Here is a 25,287-nt window from a genome sequence, read left to right as displayed (position 1 = left end):
TAGAAAGTAAAAAGAAGGTTTTTGTAAGTTTGTCAGAGGGAATCTGTTAATGTTCAAGCATGACAGAGGTGCTGCACGAGGCTAAAAGCCATCTCACACAGTTGGAGAACAAAAGAGGTTTTGATGAGAGAAGCTTGGGCCGGCAGCTGCAGGGCGCAGAGAGGAAGAGAGAGAGAAAAGTCAGATGGTTTGAAGAAGTATAGAGAGAGTACAGGTTATATAGAGTTACTACTATTCTGGAAAATGTCATATTGTTTTATGAGTAACATAAAATAAGAATATATTTACTAGATATACGAACAACAGGCTTATCTTGGTTAACAGAAAATTGCTATTAAACAGTTTCAGCTGCAACTATCCTGTCTTTGTTCTAAAGAGAACATACGTTGCATTTATAATTAATATTAAGAAAGTTCACAATTGATACCATTAAAGACCGTTTGGGATTAATAGGACGAGTTTGTCATAAACATTCGTGCTTAGATGGAATAAAAGTGTTGAGATGTTCTCAAAAATGGGAGTTTTCACAATGTTTTTAGTTTTTATTGAAACAATTAAGTAATAAGGACAGAAAAATGTATTTCTTGATGATTTATTTAGGTTTCAGCTTTAGTAATAATGAAGATTACATTTTGTAATAATTCCTTTAAGTGTTCCAAAAATATATTCATTAACTGTAGTCAGATTACTTGTTTTAAATATATAGCGCTGGATACAGTTAGTTTTGTATTCTGTTACAAATCTAACCATGCTTGTAACACACAACTTAGATAAACAATTTGAAAAGAATAGAATAAGCAAGAAGATTAAAGATGAATCTATAGTGGTTAAGAAAAGTTTTTTGTTTTGCCTATTAACTGAGAACTGAAGTAATGAAGAATAGGAAGACTGTTACCATTAATGGGTTTAACATTCACATGTTTCAGCATTCCTGACCATATAGACACTCAGCTGTTTTATTTTGTAACCCGCTGGGGGAGAGGTTTTACATTGAGTTTTTCTCAGTAGCTGATTTGCTGTGATTACAGCAGCATTGGATAGTTGTGCGCCACCTTTGGGTTGTACTCTGAATCAGTGTGTTGGTGAAAAGTTGCTCATTGCAAACAGAAGAACTGTGCAAAGAACACATCTCAAAGGAGGTTTTGACAGTTTGCTTGTGCCTCGTTGTCAAGGCAACCGTGGTGTGAAGAGGTACTGCAGTTTTTGGGGATTTCTGCGGTACAGAGGACAACGTGTGTCTGCTGATTGTATCACATTGATCCAGAGGTCCCTTCCCCCTCAGGACATCCCAATGCCAGAGAGAGTTTCCTTGGAGCCCACTGACCAGGGCCGGTTCTAGCTTTTTGGGGGCCCTGCCACTGACTACAGCTGAAGAGGACAATGAATCATTGACTGTTCTCAATATGACAAGATCAAGAGACAGGCTGGTCTCAGTCTGTTCAGACTCTGAAGAAATCATGCAATGATTTTACAGCATAACTGTGCAAGAGTTTATCAGAAGGTGGTGTAGAACGATATGCTTAGTGTTTAGGAAGGGAGGCTGATTGTTTAATGATGGTCTGGAATGCTGAAAGGGTTAAAGTTTAATATCCTTGTTTGGCAAACAAGACATCTGATTATTATGTCACACATGATAATCTTGACATAGTGACTAGCTATGGGTAAACGTGTGGACGTTATACCATTATTATCATGAACTAAAAATAAATAGGGAAATAGTATCTGGTTAAAGATGAATGGATTTCAGATCCTAGAGAGGATTAGTTATATTGTGAATACTTCACAAGGTATTTACTAATGTATTTTGAAGAACACATAAGAACACAGGTCCAGTTTTGTTTTGTTTCTAGATTAAATTGTCCATTAAAAAACTGTTCTGCTTAGTTCTAGCTTTAGACTTTGATAGTAAAAGAGTATTTAGGCTTATTTTTGTATATCTGACATTTTTTAAATATGTTGGCTATTCACTATACAGAGAGATGGCATTACTCTCCATTTGTTGAGAACATTTCTGAAGATTAAATATTTGTTTCATTCCTAATATTCCTATTTAGGATGTAATTTTAGAGTAACAAGGCTGATGCTGAAATTGGAAAATATGTTAGTGGTTTGCATGATGTAAACAAAAAAATAAATAAAATAAAAGGTTTTGTTTGTTCAACCTCCAGTTAGATCTGAAACAGTAATAATGATTGATTTGGCCAAAGCTTAGTTTAACATCCTGATGTAACATTATGAGGTATGTTCACTTCTAAGGGTAAACAAATTGATAAAATGGATTATTATTATTATTGATTAATTTGGAATATTAATTCGAAAGGCCGTTTTCTGCAGGTTCACTTAAAAATGCCTTGCATGAAAATGTGTCAGGTATTGTGTTTCCTAGGGGCGGTATATTAATAAAGTGTATTGATCATTTGTTTGTTAAACATCTGAAGAAAATGGTGCTGCGAACACGAGAAAAAACTGTGTTGCATTGGTTGACATCAACACAATGATGTCACTAGTACAACTCCAGCTAGTAGAATATTAAAGTCTCTGCAGAGCACGACACATGGCCAATGAAACTGAGACCAAATGACCTTTGACCCTGACTGACAGTGTGACTTGAGAAAAGCACTATCAATGACTGACTCTGGGGCTGACCGAACTTGACTTTGAAACCTGACAGTGTGAGTGTGAATGGAATGCCGGCATGTGATCAGTGTAACTGCATGATTCTAAAGCAATAACTAACCAAGCATGTTTTTAGACTAACACATTATTCTGGAGCTCCAAGGGAAACGAGAGGTTTCCTAAAAAATGTTGACATGTTTCTAATATTGATTGAGTTATAACAGGTAACACAGATACAGAATCAGTGGCCAAGGGGCTACTGAGAGAGGTAATTCCAGAATGAGAATGAGAAGGTGAACTGTGATAATGAAAACAATGTTGTAATATTTCAACAGGTATTAAAGTAACTGAGGTTTGAAATGTAGAAAGAACATATTACAGTTAAGTTAAAACATAGTAATGTAATGAGATAGAATTTAATTTAGACAACATCTTGTAACTAGCCTGGTAAAGAAGTAAAAGCCATAGACTTTTTGGTTTAGATCATTATTGGGATGTAAATTTAATTTAAATTCATAATAAAAAGACATTTGATGACAGTATGTTGGATTTCTGTATTCATTTTTCAGCTTGATAATATCTAAGCACTGACAAGTAGAAGCAGTATCACCAGGAAATTATTCACTTTGTCAGTATCATGATTTTTAGTTGTTTTTAATCCATAACATTAGTGTGTTTCTTTACCAGAGACATTAGCAGTTCATATTATATTTAGATTTTAAATAGGATCTCAAGGATTTAATTTATAATAACACAGATGCTTGTCAGAAATTCAGAGCTATTGAGATATGTTATTTAGTTCACCTGAAGATGTTGGGGTTTATTTTGTTGACACAGGCCAAGTATTAGAATTCTGAAGCGGCCTACCAGTGGTGGGTCAAACACCTGAGGACCCAGAAGCCCTGAGCGTAGACTAGAGGGTATCAGATTTCTCCACACAGGTTCCTGACGCCAAAAGGGGGACCCGAGGAGCAGGAGACCGACACAGCGGAGTTTGTCTGGCTGAAGGTTGCTCAACCCCAGGTTCTCCGGGCTCTACAGAGTGACCCAGAGGACGTCTCATGCCGTCCGCCGAGGAGCAAAGGGGGACATCTGGTACTACTGGAGCCAGTGTGCGGCGAGGAAATCACCGGCTAGGACCCAGACACATCAGGACGGACCTGGCTATCATCAACGAGGACATCCCTACAGCAGACGACTCGGAAGCTGACATCAGCGGACTGGAGGAGCAGGATCCTGAGGACGTCCCAACAGCAGACGACTCGGAAGCTGGCGTCAGCGGGCTGGGGGACTTCTCGAGGCAGCAGAGGAGGCTCTGCTCTTTCCTTCAACACATCGCTGCTGTAATCCTCGTAGAGTTGGATCTTGTGCTCCTTGTAGAACAGCTCACCACGTCTACGAGCCTCACGGATGAGCAGGTCCTTCACTTGGAAGCGGTGTAGGCGTACGATGACAGGTCGTGGCTTATCTCCTGCAGCAGGCTTGGGTGCGAGGCTCCGGTGGGCACGATCGAGCTCAGGTGGTGAAGAAAGGACCTCCTTGCAAAAGACATCCACAAGTAGTTGGGAAAAAATGCGGGTGGTCGTGGACCTTCAAGCGATTCAGGTAGGCCGATAATCCTGATGTTTTGGCGCCTGCTGCGCCCCTCCAGGTCGACTAGCTTAGTTTTCAGCAACACGTTATCTTGTTGGAGGGTAGAGCATGCATTCTCTAAATGTTGGAGACAACGGTCCACCTCATTAGAGTTGTCTTCCAGAGAGCCGATCCTTTCCCCATGGCCTGTGTAAGAGTTGGTGAGGTCCTGATAATTTATTCCGGGAAATTACACTGACCTACTAATTGACCTAACCGAAGTTATTCAGTCTATGAAAGTTTACTGGTTGGCTCAGATCCACCAACGTCAGCAAGATCTCACTTCTATTAACTCCCCGAAGAACCAGGTTCAATTAACTGCTGTTTCAATTCAGACAACTCTCTTAAATCTGTTTAAGCGATCCCGAAGGATTTTGATATCAGTAAATGAGGTGTGGCCCTACCTAAGAGTGAGTGTGGCAGGGTGCAATCTTACCTTTGAAGCAAGAGAGGAGAGCGCAGATGTCTTTTAAGTTGTCCCAATCCAAAAGGTGGGATCAGTTTATTTGAAGAAAAATAAGTCCAAACTAATACAGGGTTTTTACCTTCTCTCTTTACAACATTATAATCATACTAAAACTATCATGCTGTGATCATGTTCTAATATGAAACCTTAATTCACAGTTTTACATTTATTACCATAAATTGTAATTTCAACTGCCCAATTCAGTTGTGATTTTTATAAAATTGTAGAGGTCTTATCTCATAAAAGACCGGTGTTAATAAAAAGCTCATTCAAACTTTCATTCACCAAAACAGTTCATTTTCTCATTTCGACATTCGTATACTTCAACTAGTCCCGCATGAATTCGGAGGGCCTTCCCTCACAGGTCGCAGGGTACTAACATTCAACAAACATCAATTCATTCCACAATTCACATTTGTATACTTCAACTAGTCCCGCATGAATTCGGAGGGCCTTTCCTCACAGGTCGCAGGGTACTAACATTCAACAAACATCAATTCATTCCACTCATTTCACAAAGAAAATTCACTCAGCTTTCAACAAAGAAAATCGAGAGATATTTACCAAGTTTGAGAGAACCTTACCGAGAGCTATTAACCCAGCTAAGAGGGACAGAGCTTTTACCGGGAGAGAGTATACCAGGGGAAACCCCCCTCTCACTCTCTGCTTGCTCCCAAAAAGCCAGTCTCTTAATGCTCAAAAAAACCAGATAGAAAACCCCCAAAACACCTCCTACATACCAAACCAATGAAAAAAACTGGGCATGGCCACTGATGTACAGGACTGGACATATTCTATTGGCTATGGCATAAGACACACCTTCCCATGTGTGTGTAAAAAGGACATGACCAGACATATTCTATGGCTATGACATAACCACCTTTTTGAGGCCTCAATGTATTTCTCCTTAAGTCCGGAGCCCCCCTCCCTGTGTACTGCTGTGAGAGGAGAGGGAAGAAACTGCCTACTCTCTTATCAGAGAGTAAGGCATAAATAATTATAGGCCTTACACTCAATTTAACAAACCACTTGTGTTTTGTTTATACTGTAAATATAGAAAAACCTAAAATATGAAGCATTTTCATTGTGGGTTATACAAGAATATAATTGATTATATTTGATTATAACTAACTTTCGTTTTAAGTATTCAACATACTATGGAGATCTCAACACCCGCTACAGTCGAGTTCAAGCCGTCCAGTGTCGTTGTCAGCGCCTCAAATACTTAAAAATGAGAAGCTTAAAAGGTAAATCTGAAAGTTAAGTCGTGGGAGCGAGCCGCCTGCACGTCTACTCCGCACACCTCATACCGGAAGTCCCCCCCTTTCTCATTTTTCTAGCTCCCCTCCCCGACTCCTATCCTCAAGACTTAGTCCCGCCAACAGGAGATACGAGCGGAGGAGCCGAGGAGAGAGGAGGGGAAGCAGCAGGCGGTTAGAGAAATGAGAACTCCTCTCCTCTGAGCAGTCATTTTAAAGAGACGTCCATTAATGATGACAGGAGGCACAGCAGCCCTCTGTCTGATGGACAGATGTGTTCATGACGACTTATATATTTACTTTTAATTCATTCACAGTGCGGTATAATGAGACAATAACAGGCTAAAGATGCAGACACACACACACATAATATATATATATTAGGGCCGGGACTTTAACGCGTTAATTAAGATTAATTAATGACACAAAAATGTACGCGTTAAAAAAATGAACGCATTTTAATCGCACTTATTTTTGCTCCGCGGAACGTTTCTCACTGGATGAGTTTCAGGGGTACCGATTATACTGGAGCACCAACTAACGTTCATGACTTCAAACAACAACAAACCATAGTGAACAATAGTCAAACTTGAACGAAGAAGCTGATGAGACCGCTTTGGTTGGCCCCGTGGATGGGACATTTTGTTTTAAAAAACGGACGGATGGAAGCATCGATAAGAGCACGGTTGTTTGCAAATTATGCAAAAAGGAATTTGCATATCACCGCAGCACATCAAGCCTCAAGTATCACCTCAATGCAAAACATATAGCAGCTAGCGTGGAAGCTAGCGTGGACGTTAGCCCGACTCGGAGTACAAGGACCCACACCCAATTTGCGTTGATCAAACAGTGGCCTATGCAACAGAGAGATTTTATTTTTAATCAGGATATTGGAAGAATGGGAGGGATTGAGGTCAATCACTGGCACTTTTTTATTTTATTTTAAATGGTACACTTTATGTTGAACTATTTATTACGTTGTTGGTAGGCCTGTCGCGATAATCGATAAATTGACTTATCGTACGATAAATAAAAATGGACTCGATAACTTTTCTGAGCTCGATAAATTGTCGTTTACATGCGTGTTTGTTTACATAAGGATGTGACCAGCATTTTAGCTAGGAGCGCTGTGGCAGCCAGACGAGCTGTGGCTGCCGTCCATGCGCACTGTGAGGGGCGGGGCTGACACACAGCCAGGTCAGGACACTCTGTGTGCACTTACAGCAGCGTAGCAGCCAAATTAATAATATAGCGACAAGCGGGAGACAACGTGTGACTTACTCGCGGGGAATTTAAAATGAAATGGAATTGGTTACAAAACCTACACATCTCGATTCTCCGGTGTGGCAGTATTTTGGATTCAAGCCAAATCAACGAGGCCAACCTACGGACTTGAGTGAGCCGGGCGGTGTGTCGCATTTGTTTAAAAAAAGGTAGCGACAAAAGCAGGCAATACCACGCATTTTAAACTACACCTAAAACACAACCACTCCATTCCGTTTTCCCAGCTGGTAGCAAACACGGCAGCTGGAGATGGAGAGCCCCCACCTTCCCGACAGTTTACAATCAAAGATGCATTTGCCCGGCAATGCAAACATGTTGGTGTTCCTTGCTCGAAAACTTCGAAAAACAGATTTGGATATGGCCTGTTGAGGCATCTGGGCCTTTGTATGGACAGTGGACTGTACACATGACTGTTGTTTTAAGGAGATTTTTTTTGCTTGTGAGACAATGTGTGCTCATATTGATTTATTTATATATATATTTATATATATTTATCTATCCATCTATATAGAGATGGATAGATAGATGGATTGAGAGCTCTGTTTTCCAGCCTGAGTCTATTTAATTTATTGTTTTGGTTGTGTGTGATTTAATTAATTTATTATAATTTAATTAATTTGTTTTATTTATTATATATCATTTATATATTTTAATATTATTTCACATTTCATTTGCAATGTTGAATGTTCAATAAAAAGTTCTGTTTGAAAGGATGTACTAGAATTATTATGATATATTATCAGTATGTCAGTGGTCTAAAATGGTCTTACAATGGTGCCGACAATATTATCGTTTATCGCAATGATTTCCAGGAACATTTATCGTCCAACAAAATTATTTATCGTGACAGGCCTAGTTGTTGGTGCAACTGGCACTTTATGTTGAACTGTTTATTGTTTTGGCCAAGGTTATTGAGAGAGTTGGACTGAAATTGATTAGATTTTTTTAATCAACTGTTGGTAAATCAGTCTTTATGGCCTCTGAAGCAACAGAGAGATGTTTTCTAATAGTCAGGGTTTCCAATGTTCTGAATGTACTTGAAAGTATTGTGTTTTACTTAAAAAACAAAGTGTTATAGTTTACAGAAGGTCTACCTACCTATAGGCTACCTGAATCTCTGAAATGTACTATATTCCTAAATATGCTATTGCTACACTTTATGGTAAAAATTGAACTTTTCTGTTGGTCTTTGTTAAGTACCACCTTGAAAAAAATAAACAATGTTTTGTTGCTTAAGCTTATGTATTCAGTCATTATTCAATGGCAGGGTATATGCAGGAATCCTGAGGTCAAATTTAATACCTTTTAAGACCTTTTTTAAGACCCTTTCCATACATTTTAAGATCTCATCGCAACTTTGAGTTCTAACCGGTTACATTGGCAACACACTTTACCTCACATTTACTATATTGATTGTAAGATAGCACAACTAAACAGAGTGTAGACTACTGAAGCCTCCTCTCCACATGAACTTCAACCTCTCTGTGAAGGTCAGGTTTAATGCAGTATGCTGCTTTGTTGCTTCTGTAGTCTGTGCTCTTTCATTCCAGTAAAACTCCTCAGAAACCATTAGAAACCAGTATTTGACCAATAAACAAAACAATTGACAAAACTTTGAACTATGAAATATATTAAACTTTGGTGAGCTTCAGCGGGGTAATGCCATATAGGAGCTCCCTCACAAATACCCAGGGGTTAAATTGGGCTGGGGCTGTCCGGGGCTAAGCCCTGGCACATAGGACGATGCTCTGACGTCATCACCCTCACACATTTGTAATATGTTTACAAAAAACGATATATATGTTAAGACTTTTCTCGTTCTTAATATAGACTATATTAGGGTCAATATGTGTTGACTTTACTTTAAAATAGCAGATCTCTGTGACCGGAGATAGTTTGGCTTAGACCCCGGCCCCACGAGGACGCATACGGTAAAACGCAAACGCAAAAAAGTCTTCCGTTCACACGCATTCGATTCATTAATGTGTCCGTTAACACAAGGCCGCTGGAAATGCTGGAAACGCTGTAGTACATATGTCAGGCCTCACAAAATACACCAAAAGCAGCGAAGAAGACCCCGGAGCATGGTTGCCATGGTTGCCATTTTGTTTATTCTCCGAGGTGGATGGCGTGTTCTCCTGCTGTATATCTCTCAGGTAGTCTACCAGCAGATGAAAAACACCCACCTCTCCGGCTCTTCCAAGGGACGAGGGAACCGTGCGGCAGAGTTTCCGTTAAAAAAAATGTTCCGCCGGTCATCATGTCTGTTAAAGTTTAAATCTAAAGTACAAAATTTGAAAAGTGCCAATCGGAGGTCTTCTTTGTTATTTATTGAGCTTTAAAACAAATTGATAACGACTCTGTTCTCTGTATAATAATGTTTAATAAACGGTGACTGCCTCTCTTTTCCTCCCCCTCTTCTGACAGCCCAGCAGCAGCAGGAGACGTGGGGAGAGGGAGGCGGGCTATTTCATCGTTATCAGAAAATGATCATATAGGGCTTACACACGGAGCCGTTGGACCCCTAGAGCGTTGCGTATGCCGGTCTACCCACCTTGGGACCCCCCCCACAGAGCGGAGCAAGGCAACGAAACTTAAAATAAGAAGCAGCATTTTACGGCGCGCTATGCATGGGGCCGCCTTGAGGGGGTTTCCCGACATGTCGTTTCAGTAAATTAAAGGGTGTTTCATGTTGTCGTTGCTGTGGGACTTCTTAATACCTTGGAAAATGCTGTTTAATACTTTTTAATACTTTTTAATAGCCTTAATTTTCGCTAAATTGATTTATCAACTTTTAATACTTTTTAAGACCCCGCGGACACCCTGAATGGTATACTAAAATCCATGTGAAAAAAATTGCTTCTCACTGTTCTCAGGTCAAATATTTATATGTGATTAAAAATGCGATTAATTGCGATTAATTAATTACAAAGCCTGTAATTAATTAGATTAATTTTTTTAATCGAGTCCCGGCCCAAATATATATATATATATATATGTATATATTTATATAAATATATACAATTTCAGAATCAAACAGAGCACTCTCATAATAACATAACACTATCAGAAACTGGATAAATCCCCCCCTCTCCCCTCTCTGGTCGCTACAATGAGGAAAATAAATTACGGGCCAAAGGTTGTATTTACAAGTATTACAAGTAAGCAGAGGACACCAAACCAAGTGAGACCTGTCTGTCCGCTGCATCTACACACACTGTACCCATAGACTGTATATATAAATGGACGTAGGGTCCGTGACGTCACCCATAGGATTCTGCAGAGTTGCCGAGAAGCCCTTAGTAGGCGGAGTCGGCCACTAACGGCTCGACACTGACGTCAGAGTTCAACTCCCGCCTACTCCAGCCTGCTCCAAATAAGGGAAAAGAGGCGGAGCCGAGGTGGGACCTCCTGCCACCGAGCTGAAAGTTCCAGAGCTGGCTGAAGCTCAGTGGCGTTTTCTCCCAGAGGCCAAGGGAAGCCAGGCTTCCCCTGTTTTTTCGGATTGTAGTTATAATTTAAATAAATAAATAAAAACACTTTGTTTTGTTTCGGTAATTCTCCTTTGCTGTGTGTTCCTGCCGAACCGTCTCTCCGTCTCTCCCCCATTCTCATTGAGTACTTTACAAAGAGTGAAACAAACAGCGCCCCTCTAGATGTTATGGTGAAACAGTAGTTTGCATTCACTGTTGCGAGAGGAGGCCAGCAGAATCGGGATTCCCTTGGTGAAAAAAATGGAGGGATTGACCAATCAGATGAGGCCCACGTCATGCCCCTGCCAACCTGTAATTGGTCAGGGCCATGCCAAGGGAAGCAGGCCGCCTCCGGCTTCCCCTGGAGGCTGGCGATTTGATTGGATTGTGAGGCAAAATCCCTTTCCTCACAATCCAATCAAATCCCATCAACATCAGTTTTACTACGGAGTACTGTAACTGTCATCACCGCCGTTAGAAATTATCAAGCAAATGAAGCATTATGGAGGAAGGAGATTTTGCGTACTTAATTAAGCATAACTTCACTTTTTGGACGCGTCAGGATTGACGAGGCTCTGGATGTAGCAAGAACCATTAGCACAAAGAAGTACAACGAACAAGTAAAAAAGAACCGGGATATTCTGAGGAAACTCATCATTGCGGCCCTGTGCCAACTCACTATCATAATCAGATACGTGAATGAAAAAGGCAGTGTGTGTGAACGTTTCCTCTGCTTTTTTGATGTCAGCTTAGAAAGAGACGCAAAAGCTGTAACATCAGTTGTCATGAGAGCCACCGGGAACTACAGTCCAACAAACAAATTGATTTGTCAGACTTATGACGGAGCAAGCTGCATGAGTGGACAGCACGGTGGCGTTCAGGCTTTAGTGAAAGCACACTGCCCCAATGCGCTATTCATCCACTGTTATGCTCACAAGTTAAATTTGGTTTTAGCACAAGGCACAAACAACATTCAAGCAGCCACACTGTTTTTTGCCAATCTCGATGCCTATCACAATTTATTCTCACATTCATGTAAGAGATCAGCACTACTGTCTGAAGTTGATCGAGCTGTGCGTGTACCAGGGGGTTCTGCTGTGAGGTGGAACTTTAAAAGCCGCACAGTACACGCCATCCATGAAGGACGCGGGTCGCTCTGTATCGCTTTTGACAGGATAATGACAGAGCCGGGATGGGACAAAGAGACCATTGCACAGAGTGCTACCTTGAAGCAAAAACTTGAGGATTTTGACTTCACCTTCCTGCTCGGGGTCTTTCAGTCCATTTTCGGCCTCACAGAACCACTCTTCCAGGTTCTGCAAAGCAAGACGGCGGACATCAAAAAATGCCAGGATCGGATCATGAGCACTCTCAGCGCTCTCAAAGCCACAAGGACAGATGAGACATTCAGTCGCATTTACGATGACACGGTCAAAGCAGTCGGGACGACCTGGAGCAGGGGTTTAACCAGCACCAGCAAGAAGGAGACGAGGAAACGGTTGTGTCTTTCCGGCGTCTTTACTACCAGATTGTTGACGGCATAGTGTTGCACATGACCCAAAGATTTGCAGATATGGAGCACCTGAACTTTTTTCGGATACTGGAACACACATCATTCGAATCGTTCTGCAAGCCTGCTGCATTTTCCAGCAGTGAGCTGGCTCAGCTGATCAACACCTATCCATTCTTTGATGAGCAGAAGTTAAGGAATGAGCTGCACACGCTGTACAACAACAGGTTGTTTCACAAGCCACCAGGAGAGCTGATATCAATCAATCAATCAATCAATGTTTATTTATATAGCCCAATATCACAAATGTTACATTTGTCTCAGTGGACTTCACAGTTTGTACAGAATATCAGTATGACAATACGCCACCCTCTGTCCTTAGTCCCTCACATCGTACAAGGAAAAACTTCCAGAGAAAACCCCACAGTTTAAAAGGAAAAATGGGAGAAACCTCAAGGAGAGCAACAGAGGAGGGATCCCTCTCCCAGGACGGACAGACGTGCAATAGATGCCGTGTGTAAATTGAAAAGATAATACTTTTGCAACATAGGTAGTCCAAATGTTTGTAAATGCATGTGTGTATAATAGGAAGATGAATCCATGAGGATATCCATCCAGGACTTATGATCCAGGACCACAGCCACGACTCAAGATCCAGGACTCGCGATCCATGACACAGGACCGCAGGATCATCCATGACTCCGGATCCCGGCGTATATAGACACCAAAAAGAAAGAAATTTGGGGAAGCTGGGTTAATCGGAACATGAGAGTACACAGGTATAGACAGAGAGAAGGAAGAAGTAAGATGTCCCCCGACAAACTAAGCCTATATCAGCAAAACTAGGTTGCTGAATCTAATCAACCCTAACTATAAGCTTTATCAAAAAGGAAGGTCTTAAGTGCACTCTTAAAAACGGATAGGGTATCTGCCGTCCGAACACAAACTGGAAGCTGATTCCATAAAAGTGGAGCTTCATAAGAAAAGGCTCTGGCTCCCATTGTACTTTTAGAGACTCTAGGAACAACCAACAACCCTGCATTCTTGAAACGCAATGCCCTAGTAGGACAGTAGGGTATAATGAGTTCTTTAAGGTAAGATGGCACCTGCCCATTAAGGGCTTTGTAGGCGAGAAGAATAATTTAAAATTCTATCCTGTGTTCTATAGGGAGCCAGTGTAAGGCAGCCAGAACAGGAGCAATGTGGTCCCTTTTCCTAACTCTGGTTAGTACACAAGCTGCAGCATTTTGAATCAGCTGAAGCGACTTGACTGACTTCTTGGTACACCCTGATAATAAGGGGTTACAATAATCCAGCCTTGAAGTAACAAATGCATGGACTAGTTTCTTTGCATCGTTTTGAGGCAAGATATGCCTGATTTTTGCAATGTTACATAGATGGAAGTAGGCGGTCCTTGAAATTGATTTTATGTGGGCGTTAAAGGATAAATCCTGATAAAATATAACACCAAGATTCCTTACAGTCTCACTGGAGGCCAAGTTAATGCCATCCATAGTTAGTATATCTTTAGATAATTTATTTTGTAGATCCTTTGGGCCAAGTACAATAACTTCAGTTTTGGTCGTGTTTAACATCAAAAAATGTAAGGTCATCCACGTTTTTAAGTCCTTGAGGGAGTCTTGAATTTTATTTAGATGATTAGTTTCATCAGGCTTGATTGATAAATATAGTTGAGTATCATCCGCATGACAATGAAAGTTTACAGAATGATTCCTTATAATATTGCCTAACGGAAGCATATATAGTGTGAACAAAATAGGTCCGAGCACTGAGCCCTGTGGCACTCAATGGCTAACTTTGGTTTGCGTGGAAGATTAATCGTTGACACGTACAAACTGAGAGCGTTCAGATAGATAGGACCTAAACCAGCCTAAAGCAGTTCTCTGTATGCCAACTAAGTGCTCTAGTCTTTGCAATAGGATATCATGGTCGATAGTATCAAATGCAGCACTAAGATCGAGCAAGACAAGAATAGAGACAAGTCCCTTGTCTGAGGCTATTAGAATGTCATTTGTGACTTTAACCAGAGCTGTCTCTGTGCTATGATGTGTTCTAAAGCCAGACTGAAAATCTTCAAATAAATCATAGTTTTTTAAGTAATCACACAGCTGTTTTGCGATTGCTTTCTCAAGAATCTTTGAGAGGAACGGAAGATTAGAAATAGGTCTATTGTTGGCTAAAACGTCTGGATCGAGGTTGTGCTTACTGCTACTTTGAATGATTGTGGAACATAGCCTGATAATAAAGACATATTCATAATATTTAATAAAGAAGTGCTAATTAATGGAAAAACTTATTTTAACAGCTTAGTTGGAATCGGGTCTAAGATACACGTTGATGGTTTGGAAGAGAGAATCATTGAATTGAATTGTTCAAGGTTTATGGCTGAAAAGCATTCTAGTTTACTATCTAGTGTAATATTAGAACTTACGTTTCCGGGAGCTGTTGATAATACTATACTGGTCAAAGGCAAGAGGTCATAAAAAATTTTTCTAAGAGTAACAATTTTATCGTTAAAAAAGCACATAAAATCATTACTACTGAGTGCTATGGGAATAGAAGGCTCAATCGAGCTGTGGCTCTCTGTCATCCTGGCTACAGTGCTGAAAAGAAATCTTGCATTATTCTTATTCTCATCTATTAATGAAGAGTAGTAAGCTGCTCTCGCTTTACGCAGTGCTTTCTTATATTCATTGAGAGTAATATGCCAAATTAAACGAGATTCTTCAAGTTTAGCAGAACGCCATATCCTTTCAAGTTGTCTCGACTTTTGCTTTATTTTACGGGTTTCGGCATTATGCCATGGAGCTAATCTATGTTGTTTTATTTTCTTCTTTTTCAAAGGAGCAACAGAGTCTAATTTTATTCGCAGCGCATCTGTAGCACTATCAACAACATGATCAATTTGGGGTGGTGTACATTTTGTATAAGTTTCCTCCCTTACATGCAGACATGCTATCGAGTTAAGTATTAGTGGAATCTCTTCCATACATTTGGCTATAGCACTAACAGATAGGTTTCTGCTGCAGGAGCTTTTGACTAATGCTTTGAAGTCTAGTAACAGTACTTCAAAAGTTACTAAGAAATGGTCGGATAAAGCAGGATTATGCGGTTTGACTAATAGTTGCTCATTTTCAATACCATAAGTCAGAACAAGGTCGAGAGTCTGATTATAGCAGTGGGTTGGTTTATTTACACTCTGACAGAAACCAACAGAATCTAATATAGAGTTAAATGCAACAGTAAGGCTATTTTTATCATCGTCAACATGAATATTAAAGTCACCTACGATAATTACTTTATCTGTTTTAAGTACCAAAGCTGATAAAAACTCAGAGAATTCTGATAAGAATTCTGAATAAGGACCTGGTGCACGGTACACTGTAACAAATAAGATTGGCTTCAAAGTTTTCCAGGTCGGATGCGTAAGACTAAAAACGAGGCTTTCAAAGGAGGTATAATTTAATTTTTGTTTAGTATTGATAAGTAAACTTGAGTCAAAGATTGTTGCAACTCCACCTCCTCGGCCCGTGCCTCGGGCAATATGAGTATTGATATGGCTGGGTGGAGTGGCCTCATTTATGCTGACATATTCTTCATGTCTCAACCAAGTTTCAGTGAGACAGCATATATCAATATTATAATCTGATATTAAATCATTTACCAACATTGCTTTAGATGCTAGATATCTTATGTTTAAGAGACCACATTTAATCTTCCTGTTTTGTTGCACTGTAGTAGTTGTTACATTTACTTTTATTAGGTTATTATGTATGACACCTCTATTAGGTTTTACCTTAAATTGTCCTTGGGCAGACACACACACCGTTAATATTGGGTATTTTATTGGGTTAGGGATTCCTATGGATGACTGCCTAGGAGAGAGCGCAGAGAAGTGTGTAAGACTGCGACTCCGCCTCCTGGTCTCAACTCCAGTTAGTCATGGATTAAGTCCACAAAGCCCTGAAATGTTTGCCGAAATGAGATTTGCACCTTCCAAAGTAGGATGAATGCCGTCTCTCTTAATCAGACCAGGTTTTCCCCAGAAGGCTGTCCAACAGTGGCGGCCGGCCCATAGGGGCGCTAGGGGCGCCGCCCCACCTCTTCCCACATACAAAAAAAAAATATTAAAATTAAATAAAAAATATTTTAAAAAATATATATTTCAAAAATATATATATTTTATATTTTTAATTTTTAATGAACAAGGTAAATATCATACAATTGGTATCAGTAAAATGTATAATCTACAATAAAATCTTGTTTAAAATTGTGTTACGATGTCTAAAGTTACTGATAAGTCACATGTTTCCTGCCTGGCCTTGCCCTTGGCATTAGTTTATCATTACGGGGCGCTGCCCCCGAGCCAAACAGCAGCAACCAGCACGCTGCAAAAGTCTCAAAAGTAAACTATGCCGCCGAAACATAATTTCAGCCAATCAGCGCCCTCAAATATTTTGGTCACGAGAGCGCTCACGTTGGCGCCCACATTGCTTACGTGCGTTGACGTGAGTTGTTTTTTAGACTCGTGAGGAACTGGGGTAGTATCTACAGTAACGCAGTGTAGGCGGAGCCGTGACGTCATCTTCAATGAGCTCCCCAGAAAAACAACACAACCGTTAGCTCTTAGCACTCAGAGCTGACAGCTCTTCATATCTGTTCAGAAACTAGACAAAAGTTAAACAAGTACAAACCACATACTGTCTGTGTCATGGCGAATACAGTCGCTGGTTTATTTATGTCTGTATAGGCCGTTGTTGTGAGTGTGGACGGTCGGAGCATTAACAACGTTAACTTAGCCAAATCTCCATTAGAAAACACGCATTTTAAAAAGGTTTTTCGCCTGCCGTCTGTCTGCAGACTTGTCAAAGCCTCAATTCATGGTTTGTACTATCCGGTATCAGTATGTTGTTACTTCGGCATCATTTTGAAACGTGTATTACAATTAAATCACGGTCAAATATGTTCATCTTGTTGTAGTTGTAGCCCCCTTGACAGCGATTCTCTCTCTAGTTTAGATTGCGGTCAAGCCAGCCTCCACTCGGAAAAACCTAGTCAAGCCAGCCCTCACGTGATATTGCTGTGTATTGCGAATATCCTATGCATTACGGTAGAGTAAAAAAAAATCCTCCCTCTGTGTTTAGATTAGAATAAAACAAAAACTGTCCAGTATCAAAGACTCATTTTACTTCAGGGTGATAGCAGGACATCCCATGTAGTCACTCTGAAAAAATCAGGACATTCTGATGTAGAATTTCAAAATAAAAGACCTTTGAAATCTCTATTGTATGAGTTATCATCCATGTTTTTAGATGAGAATAAAACAAAAACTGTCCAGTATCATAGATCCATCTCACTCCAGGGTGATAGCAGGACACCCCATGTAGTCACTCTGAAAAAATCAGGACATTCTGATGTACAGTTTCAAAATAAAAGACCTTTGGGGACAGGGATGATAGCTCATATATGAGACTTCAAAGGTCTTTTATTTTGAAACTGTACATCAGAATGTCCTGATTTTTTCTGAGTGACGACATGGGGTGTCATGCTATCACCCTGAAGTGAAATGAGTCTTTGATACTGGACAGTTTTTGTTTTATTCTCATCTAAACACAGAGGGAGGATTTTTTTTTACTCTACCGTAATGCATAGGATATTCGCGCACCGTAATATCACGTGAGGGCTGGCTTGACTAGATTTTCCCGAGTGGAGGCTGGCATGACCGCAGTTAGTTTAGCATACTCAGCCCGACTCATACTGGTTGTTCCTGGCCCTAGAACCACGATTTTATGGGGCCATTACATCACCAGAAGTCCCAATTTAAGGTCATTTCTCCCCCAAAATATTTTTTTACTCACTATATCAACAGCCCCACCAAAAATATTTTCCACCAGCCGCCACTGCTGTCCAATTATTTACGAAGCCCACATTGTTTGCTGGGCACCACCAAGACAACCAGCGCTGAAATTATGACATGCGGCTATACATGTCATCATTGATCAGATTGGGGAGGGGATCAGAGAAGATTACGGTGTCCGACATTGTTTTAGCATAACTACACACCGACGCCACATTAAGTTTGGTGCATTCTGATTGGCGTAAACGAACATCATTACCACCGACGTGAATAACAATCCTACTGTATTTACGTTTATTTTTAGCCAGCAGTTTAAGATGCGCCTCAACGTCGCCCGCTCTGGCCCCCGGAATGCATGTGACTGTGGAGGCTTCGGTCTCTAAATTCACGTGTCTCATAATAGAGCTACCAATAACCAGAGTTGGCTTCTCAGCGGGTGTCTCCCTGAGTGGGGAATATCTGTTGGTTAAGTGAACGGGTTGGTGGGGACCTGCGGGTTTCGCGTTATGCCCCTTCTGAACAGTCACCCAATCTCCCTGCTGCTCGGGAGTTGCCGGGGGACGGCTAAGAGGAGCTACCTTTTGCCGGTCCGCACCGGCTAACATGGGCTTTACTGTAGCTGAGTTACTTTCTAAGATGCGGAGCCGGGCTTCTATGGCTATGATTCCCGCCTCCAACCTAACAACTATACTAAATTTAACACATGTATCGGTACCAGTAAAGGAGGTAGGGAAGTAACCGAACATAAGACAGTTAGAGCAGGAAATAGCACCCGAGGGTGGGGAAAGAGAGGAGAGTTGTGAGTGCTTAAGCTGTAGTAATGTGTGATTACAACGTCAGGCAGTTGCCGTGATCAAGAGTTTTAAAACGATTGATTAAGTTTAAGATAATAAGCTATCAGCAACAGAATAGGCACACAGGATACCCGGAGATGACAAGAACAACCGGAAGTTACAACATGCTTACCGCAATAGTGGTCCGCGTAGAAAACACAGCTTCTACATTGATACAGCTTCTTATTGAGGATGACCTACAGCAGTGACCACCAACTGGCGGCCCGCGGGCCACATCCGGCCCGCCAGACATTCTCATCCGGCCCGCGCGACTTGGGTGACTGTGGAGTTGGCGGAGTGGTTACTGCGTTCGCTCCCCGCCCATTTTTTTTTTAACAACGTCTCGTGAGTAAGGTGCAGTACCAGAGTCCAACAGAGAGGCAGCAGCTGCGGGACAGTAGACTGCCTACTGCAAAACCTTCCCTGCCTTGAAGAAGAAGTGATCCTTCGTTGTGAACAGTCTTCTTTGTGCGCTCCACAGCAGCAGCCCCGCTGCGACAGAGTCCAACAGAGAGGCAGGAGCTGCGGGACAATAGCCTAGAAGCAGGGTTGGGTTGTAAAGGATGTAACGGAGTTACGTAATCAGAATACAAAAATCAAGTAGGCTAACTGTATTCAGCTGGCGTTACATTTGAAAAACGAGTAATCTGATTACAGTTACTTTCGCAAACCTGAAGTGAATACATTTTGGAATACTTATTGGAATTATTGGTGGAAAAGTTTCCTCACAAAATGTAATATTCATTACCGGCAGAACTGTGTGCACACTGCACAGCGCTGCAGCATGTCTGTGAGCAAGAGAGATGCAGTGTGGCTGTGAGGCCCCGCCCCCACACGCAGATGAGAGAGAGATCTCTTTTAAAATATATTGAAAGTTAGAAACGGAGATGGTTAGATAAAATGTGCAAAATAACGTTTATGTAGCATTTATTTATTGTCGAAATGATGACATTTCATAACGGGATCAAATCAAAGTGAATGGCCTGCTGCTGCTGAATGCATGGAGCAAGTGACTGGAAAAAGTTTTAAAAGTTATTACATAGTTTCAGATAATAATAATAATAATAATAATAATAATAATAATAATAATGATCAGGGCCGGCCCTAGACGTTTGGGGGCCCTAAGCGAGCTTTTGCTTGGGGCCCCCCTCACTCTAGCGTGTTCTCAATACACACAACACGGAACCAACTTTTGTCTTATGATGTTAGCATAAGCACACCTATTGTATAAATAAGCATGTAAACACCATGGACCTAACCTGGGGGGTCCTCCCCTCCTCTAGGGGGGTCCGGGGGGATGCTCCCCCGGGAAAAATGTTTTTATAAATATTGAAGTTAAAAGCATCAATCTGGTCCACTTTGAGAGCAAAATTAAGAGATCTATGGATACATCTCTCAACACCCATATGAAACAGAACTGTAAACAGATTTTTCTGTATGGATATTTTACAAATCACTTAAACTGTATTCTTGTTTTGTCATATAGTATTTCATAACTGTTTTTCATTTGGTCTCTCTGGCTGTCCATCTCATAATGTTAACATAGAAACTAGCTGTCAATAGGAATATCATTCAGAAGAATTCTAATTGCTTGCAAAAATCTGTCACAAAAAGAGGTATCACATATAAATTCAGGTGTTGTTATGGCAACGTCAGTGGCCAAACAGCCACATTTACTGCTGCAAATACGTTCAAACATGCTGTTGACACGTAAAGCAGTGGCAACTATGCCACCATTTCAGCTGACTTTTTCTCAGAAATACTGTCACATAACATCCATATATTTTAGCGCTAGATTGATGCTTAGCTAAGCTAACTATGAAACACTTTAACTGACAGGACTCCGGATCAACTGTGTACTGTAAGGTAGCTTCTAGCTTCATGTCGAACAGTAAGTCAACATTTCCCAGAGAGCTTTCTTTGAAATTACCAGGTAACGCTAAAAAACATTACATTTAGATTGTATGACAAAGTGTTTATTTAATATATCTGGCTAGCTATAGCTACTTGCTAATGGTTTAGCTTACCCCCGCGATTCAAAGTAACGTCAACGTAGCTGTAATTTATGCTTTGCTTACATGTTCGCATAACTTGGAAGTTTACTGACATACATACCTTGTTTACCTGGCTCAAGTGGTGGCTCTGGGGTTGTTATGTGAGCCACCACTTGAGAATTGGCTTTTTTTTTAAGAAAATGTTTTCTTATGTCCATCTTCAAAAACTCTGAGTCTGACTTTTAAACATTGTCACAGCTCACAGGATAGGTACCTGTCAGCCAATAAGACAGATGTTTATTTCCATTCAACTCATGGTGGGTCTGGTGTCTTGCCTCTGTTGCATTCACTGAACACGGGAAATTACAATCCTGTCTTCCTCTCTTGTGTCATGATGAGGTTCAGTTAAAGCACGGTTAATGTATTATATTATTGACTCAATAATATAACACATGTCTTTGAGAGTAGACAATCTTGGCATATTAACACAATTAATTAAACATACTTATCACGGCGACGGTGTACTGAGATGATTATTTTTTAGCTACGGGGCCCCTTAGTGGCTGCAGGGCCCTAAGCGGCCGCTTATGTCGCTTAATGGGTCGGGCCGGCTCTGATAATGATAATTCATTCTATTTAGGGGCGCCTTTCAAAGCACCCAAGGAAACCTTACAATTCATAACATATTCCAAGGAAATGTTTTAAGACAGTACAAAAAATGCAGTCTGGGTGATGTTTTTTATGTGGGGTGCAGATGAGAGGGAGCTGTCCAGAATGACACCAAGATGTTGTGTTTGTGCTCTTGATAAGCCATTAAAACAGTAAGATAAGTGTCTCCTGTACACCAAAACATACCCATCTGTTATGAAAGTATTCCAAAAGTATTCTAAAAGTAATCTGAATACGTAACTAACTGTATTCTGATTACTTTCAGAGCATGTATTCAGTATTCAGTAACTGATTACATTTACAAAGTAACCCTCCCAACCCTGCCTAGAAGTGATCCTTCGTTAGCGTGAAGAGTCTGCTAAGCGTTATGCGGTCCGCAGTACCTGAGCGTGCTCCACTAGCATTGTGGTATATATGGACTGGCCCGCGATAGTGTCTATTGGATACATTTTGGCCCTTGGACAAATGTAGTTGGTGATCCCTGACCTACAGGGCCAACTCTCCGAGGTCTACAAGCTACTCCAGCTCATGCTCACGATAGCAGCCACCAGCACATCAGGAGAGCGCTCCTTTTCCTGTCTAAAAAGGATCAAAACGTATCTGAGGAACACGTGTGGACAGGACAGACTTGTCAACCAAGCCACAATATCCATTGACTCTGTTGTTGTGGAGGACCTAAAGGCCGCTGGGAAGTTCTATGACATTGTTATTGACCACTTCGCCACCATGAAAGACAGGAGAATGGCCTTCCTCTTCAAATATGTTGAGTGAAATGCACACCCCTTTCTCTCTGTGGCATACCTGTTGCCTGAACTGCCCGTGTAGCTATGTGTGCAATTTCTGATGTGGTTCTGTTGGTTATTGTGCATTGCTTGCCTGGATTTAGCTGCAGGTGTTAGTCAGTCTGAAGTAGTTGTTTTATTGCAGTTGTTTAATTAGCACAGGGTGCTGCTATCCGAAAATCAGTACCGCGGATAGCACCCATATAGGGCCCGATCACTTGAATAGATGAGATTGTTTATATTTTTTTGTTACTTTTGGACTATGGACTGAACTAATTACAGAGACGAGGACTGTTGCTGCACTTGCCGTGTGTGTTAGTGTAACAGATGTAAATATGCAGTGGGGTTTATTTGATTTAATTTTGTATAATCACACACATTCTGTGTTTTATATTATTTTATTCTGTGTTCTATATTATTGTATTCTGTGTTCTTCATTTTATTGAATGTTAAATACCTGGCAAAGTCGGAGAGATGTGCTCAGGAGTTTATTCTTGTGAGGACTTTTACTTCCTTTCTTTGTGATTTTACTTTTTGTATATATTGTGTCCCTCACGTTTCCTCTTCCCTTTTTGTAAACGTTCCAATGAGAGGAGTCACTGTGAGGGAAATGTATATAAAACTGATCGTTTTATCTGTTATCAGACATTAAACAGAGATCGTCTCAACGTTACGCTGACTCGGGTCTCGCCCATTATCAACACAACGCATACTGATACTTTGATGTGAACGTAAAACTTTAAAGGTCTCCTGATTTAGTTTGTGAATGAATGCTTCTTATTTATTCATTACCGAATCTGCACTGCGCATTTAGCGGCTGATATTGCATTTGGGGGGGGGGGGGGGGCTGCATAAATTAATAAGAAAATGCTTAAATTAATAAGACGAGAGTTTCAGCTGGAGAGTGCGTGCGGACCTGTCGGTTAGATAACAGGCGTGTAAAAGTCCTGCATCTGTATGATACAAATGTGTGTAAAATGTTACCGGGCGTTGTAATCACTCATCTGGTTACGTTATTGACCACCCCCTCCCCAACCCCCCTCCAAAAAAATTGGATTCCCCTAAATTTTTCCCCACGCCACGCTACTGCTGAAGCTACCAAGCTAAGCTAACATGCTCCCCATCTGCAGACTGCCGTGGCATTTTACGTTTCTAAGATAAGCGGACATGAAACTATTCAGCAAAACTATAAATAATAATCTAAGTTATTGAGTTTTTACCATAATACTTCAGAATCTTAAAATCCCTTAACGTTTGTATGCAATTGTGCTGAATTCAACACTGGAATCAAGCAAATATTAATATGTTTGCATGACATTAGTTATTTATATTTTGATATCACTTAATTATACGTTTAATACATTTAAGTCAAGCTAAGGTACATGTGATGGTAGCTAGTTAATGCTCTTACCTGTGAGGCCTCCTCCAAACAGCATAATAACCAGACTGTATCATTAAAACTAAGTAGCCTACCAGTTCTAGATCCTTGACTTTAGACAAACAATTCAAAAGACAACATGTATTTAAAGACCAATCTTTATTTGAATGTGCCTCTTAACCTGATATATTATTTATACAGTAACAGTATTGACAATCTAAAAAAACTGAGCAACTCAACAGTCAACTTTATGTTTCTTATTGTCTAAAGCATTTATTATTTTAATTTTCCCCCTCTCATATTCAGTGTGGACGGATTGAGACAGCGTGGTGTCCAGAAAGCTGCAGAGACTTCAGAGAGAAACCTCCATGTGATGGACGTCCTATCTGTTTGTTTGGCCAGGAGAGGACTGAGGGTCTTTCCTCTGCGAGGAGGACCAGGCCTGATGGAGGAGCCCATGCTGGGCAAAGCTGATACCAACTGCACAGGCCTAGTCTGTCACTTTATTTGACTAAATGACATTACATTACATTGCATTTAGCTGACGCTTTTATCCAAAGCGACTTACAATAAGTACATTCGACCAGGAAGATACAACCTTGAAGAAAACAGAATCATATAAGTACATCAGGTTTCATAGAGCCAAACATTTCAATTGCTACTCAACTGGCTTTAGATAAGCCAGTCCTTTATTAGTATATAAGTGCTCTGTTAGCAGTTCTTTGTTAATAATTCTATCGCTCGAAGTGAAGTCGAAAGAGATGAGTTTTCAGTCTGCGCCGGAAGATGTGCAAGCTATCTGCTGTCCTGATTTCAATGAGGAGCTCATTCCACCATTTTGGAGCCAGGATAGCAAACTCACGTGTTTTTGCTGATGGGAACTTAGATGTGTTTACTTATACATTTACTTCTGTCCATATGTGCTTTTTATTTAAAACATGTTTGATTAACTTTTGGTTCACATTTCAATAAATTGCATTTGCACTCCTTTTGTCCATTATTCTTACTGAAAATGTTAGATTACACATTCACATCTGACTGAAGATTGGCCCCATTTATTTGTGACATTGCAAACTCTGCGGTACAAGGCACAAGTGATGTGAAGCTCATAAAGCGAGGCAAATACAAATAATCAGCTGATGGAGTGTAGATGTGGAAATAGGTGCATTCGATCAGCTGACTGTTTTTACAACAAAAGTAGTTTCTTAGTGTACTGGTTTTAAAATCTCATAACATCAGGTTTTAATTTTCCTCTTGGATGTTCTTCTTGACCCTCAGAGAAGGAGAACATTTCGTGTCTTTCAGGCATGTCTTTTCCTAACAAAAATTACAGGAAACATAAAACATATTATTGCAGAACAAGTATGTTATTTATGAAAGTGGTGTGTTTGTGTGTTTAGGGGCTGTAGATATAATTATTTTGTAATTGTAATGTTTTTTTTTTATTTCAACAGTGAGCTACAAAGACAATCAGATTATGAATGAACAGTATGAAGTTCATCAAGATTGAAAT

The 25,287-nt window shown here is 40.6% G+C and overlaps 2 protein-coding genes across 2 annotated transcripts in view; one reads left to right on the top strand and one right to left on the bottom strand.

Annotated features, from left to right (window-relative positions):
- Positions 1 to 25,287, bottom strand: part of LOC307030132 (sterile alpha motif domain-containing protein 3-like) — a 42,967-nt gene that overhangs the window by 16,139 nt on the left and 1,541 nt on the right. The window lies entirely within an intron of this gene.
- On the top strand, positions 1,924 to 24,761 carry LOC307030147 (uncharacterized protein). The gene is made up of 2 exons (XM_079666410.1): positions 1,924 to 4,221; positions 24,081 to 24,761. The coding sequence occupies exon 1, from the start codon at positions 3,678 to 3,680 to the stop codon at positions 4,056 to 4,058; it is 381 nt and encodes a 126-aa protein (XP_079522536.1). The 5' UTR covers positions 1,924 to 3,677; the 3' UTR covers positions 4,059 to 4,221; positions 24,081 to 24,761.

The sequence above is a fragment of the Notothenia rossii genome (genome assembly GCF_949606895.1).
Source record: "Notothenia rossii genome assembly, chromosome: 1".
In the NCBI taxonomy this organism is placed as follows: domain Eukaryota; kingdom Metazoa; phylum Chordata; class Actinopteri; order Perciformes; family Nototheniidae; genus Notothenia; species Notothenia rossii.
The sequence above is the reverse complement of the archived record's forward strand: the minus strand, read 5'-3'. Positions and strand labels throughout refer to the sequence as shown.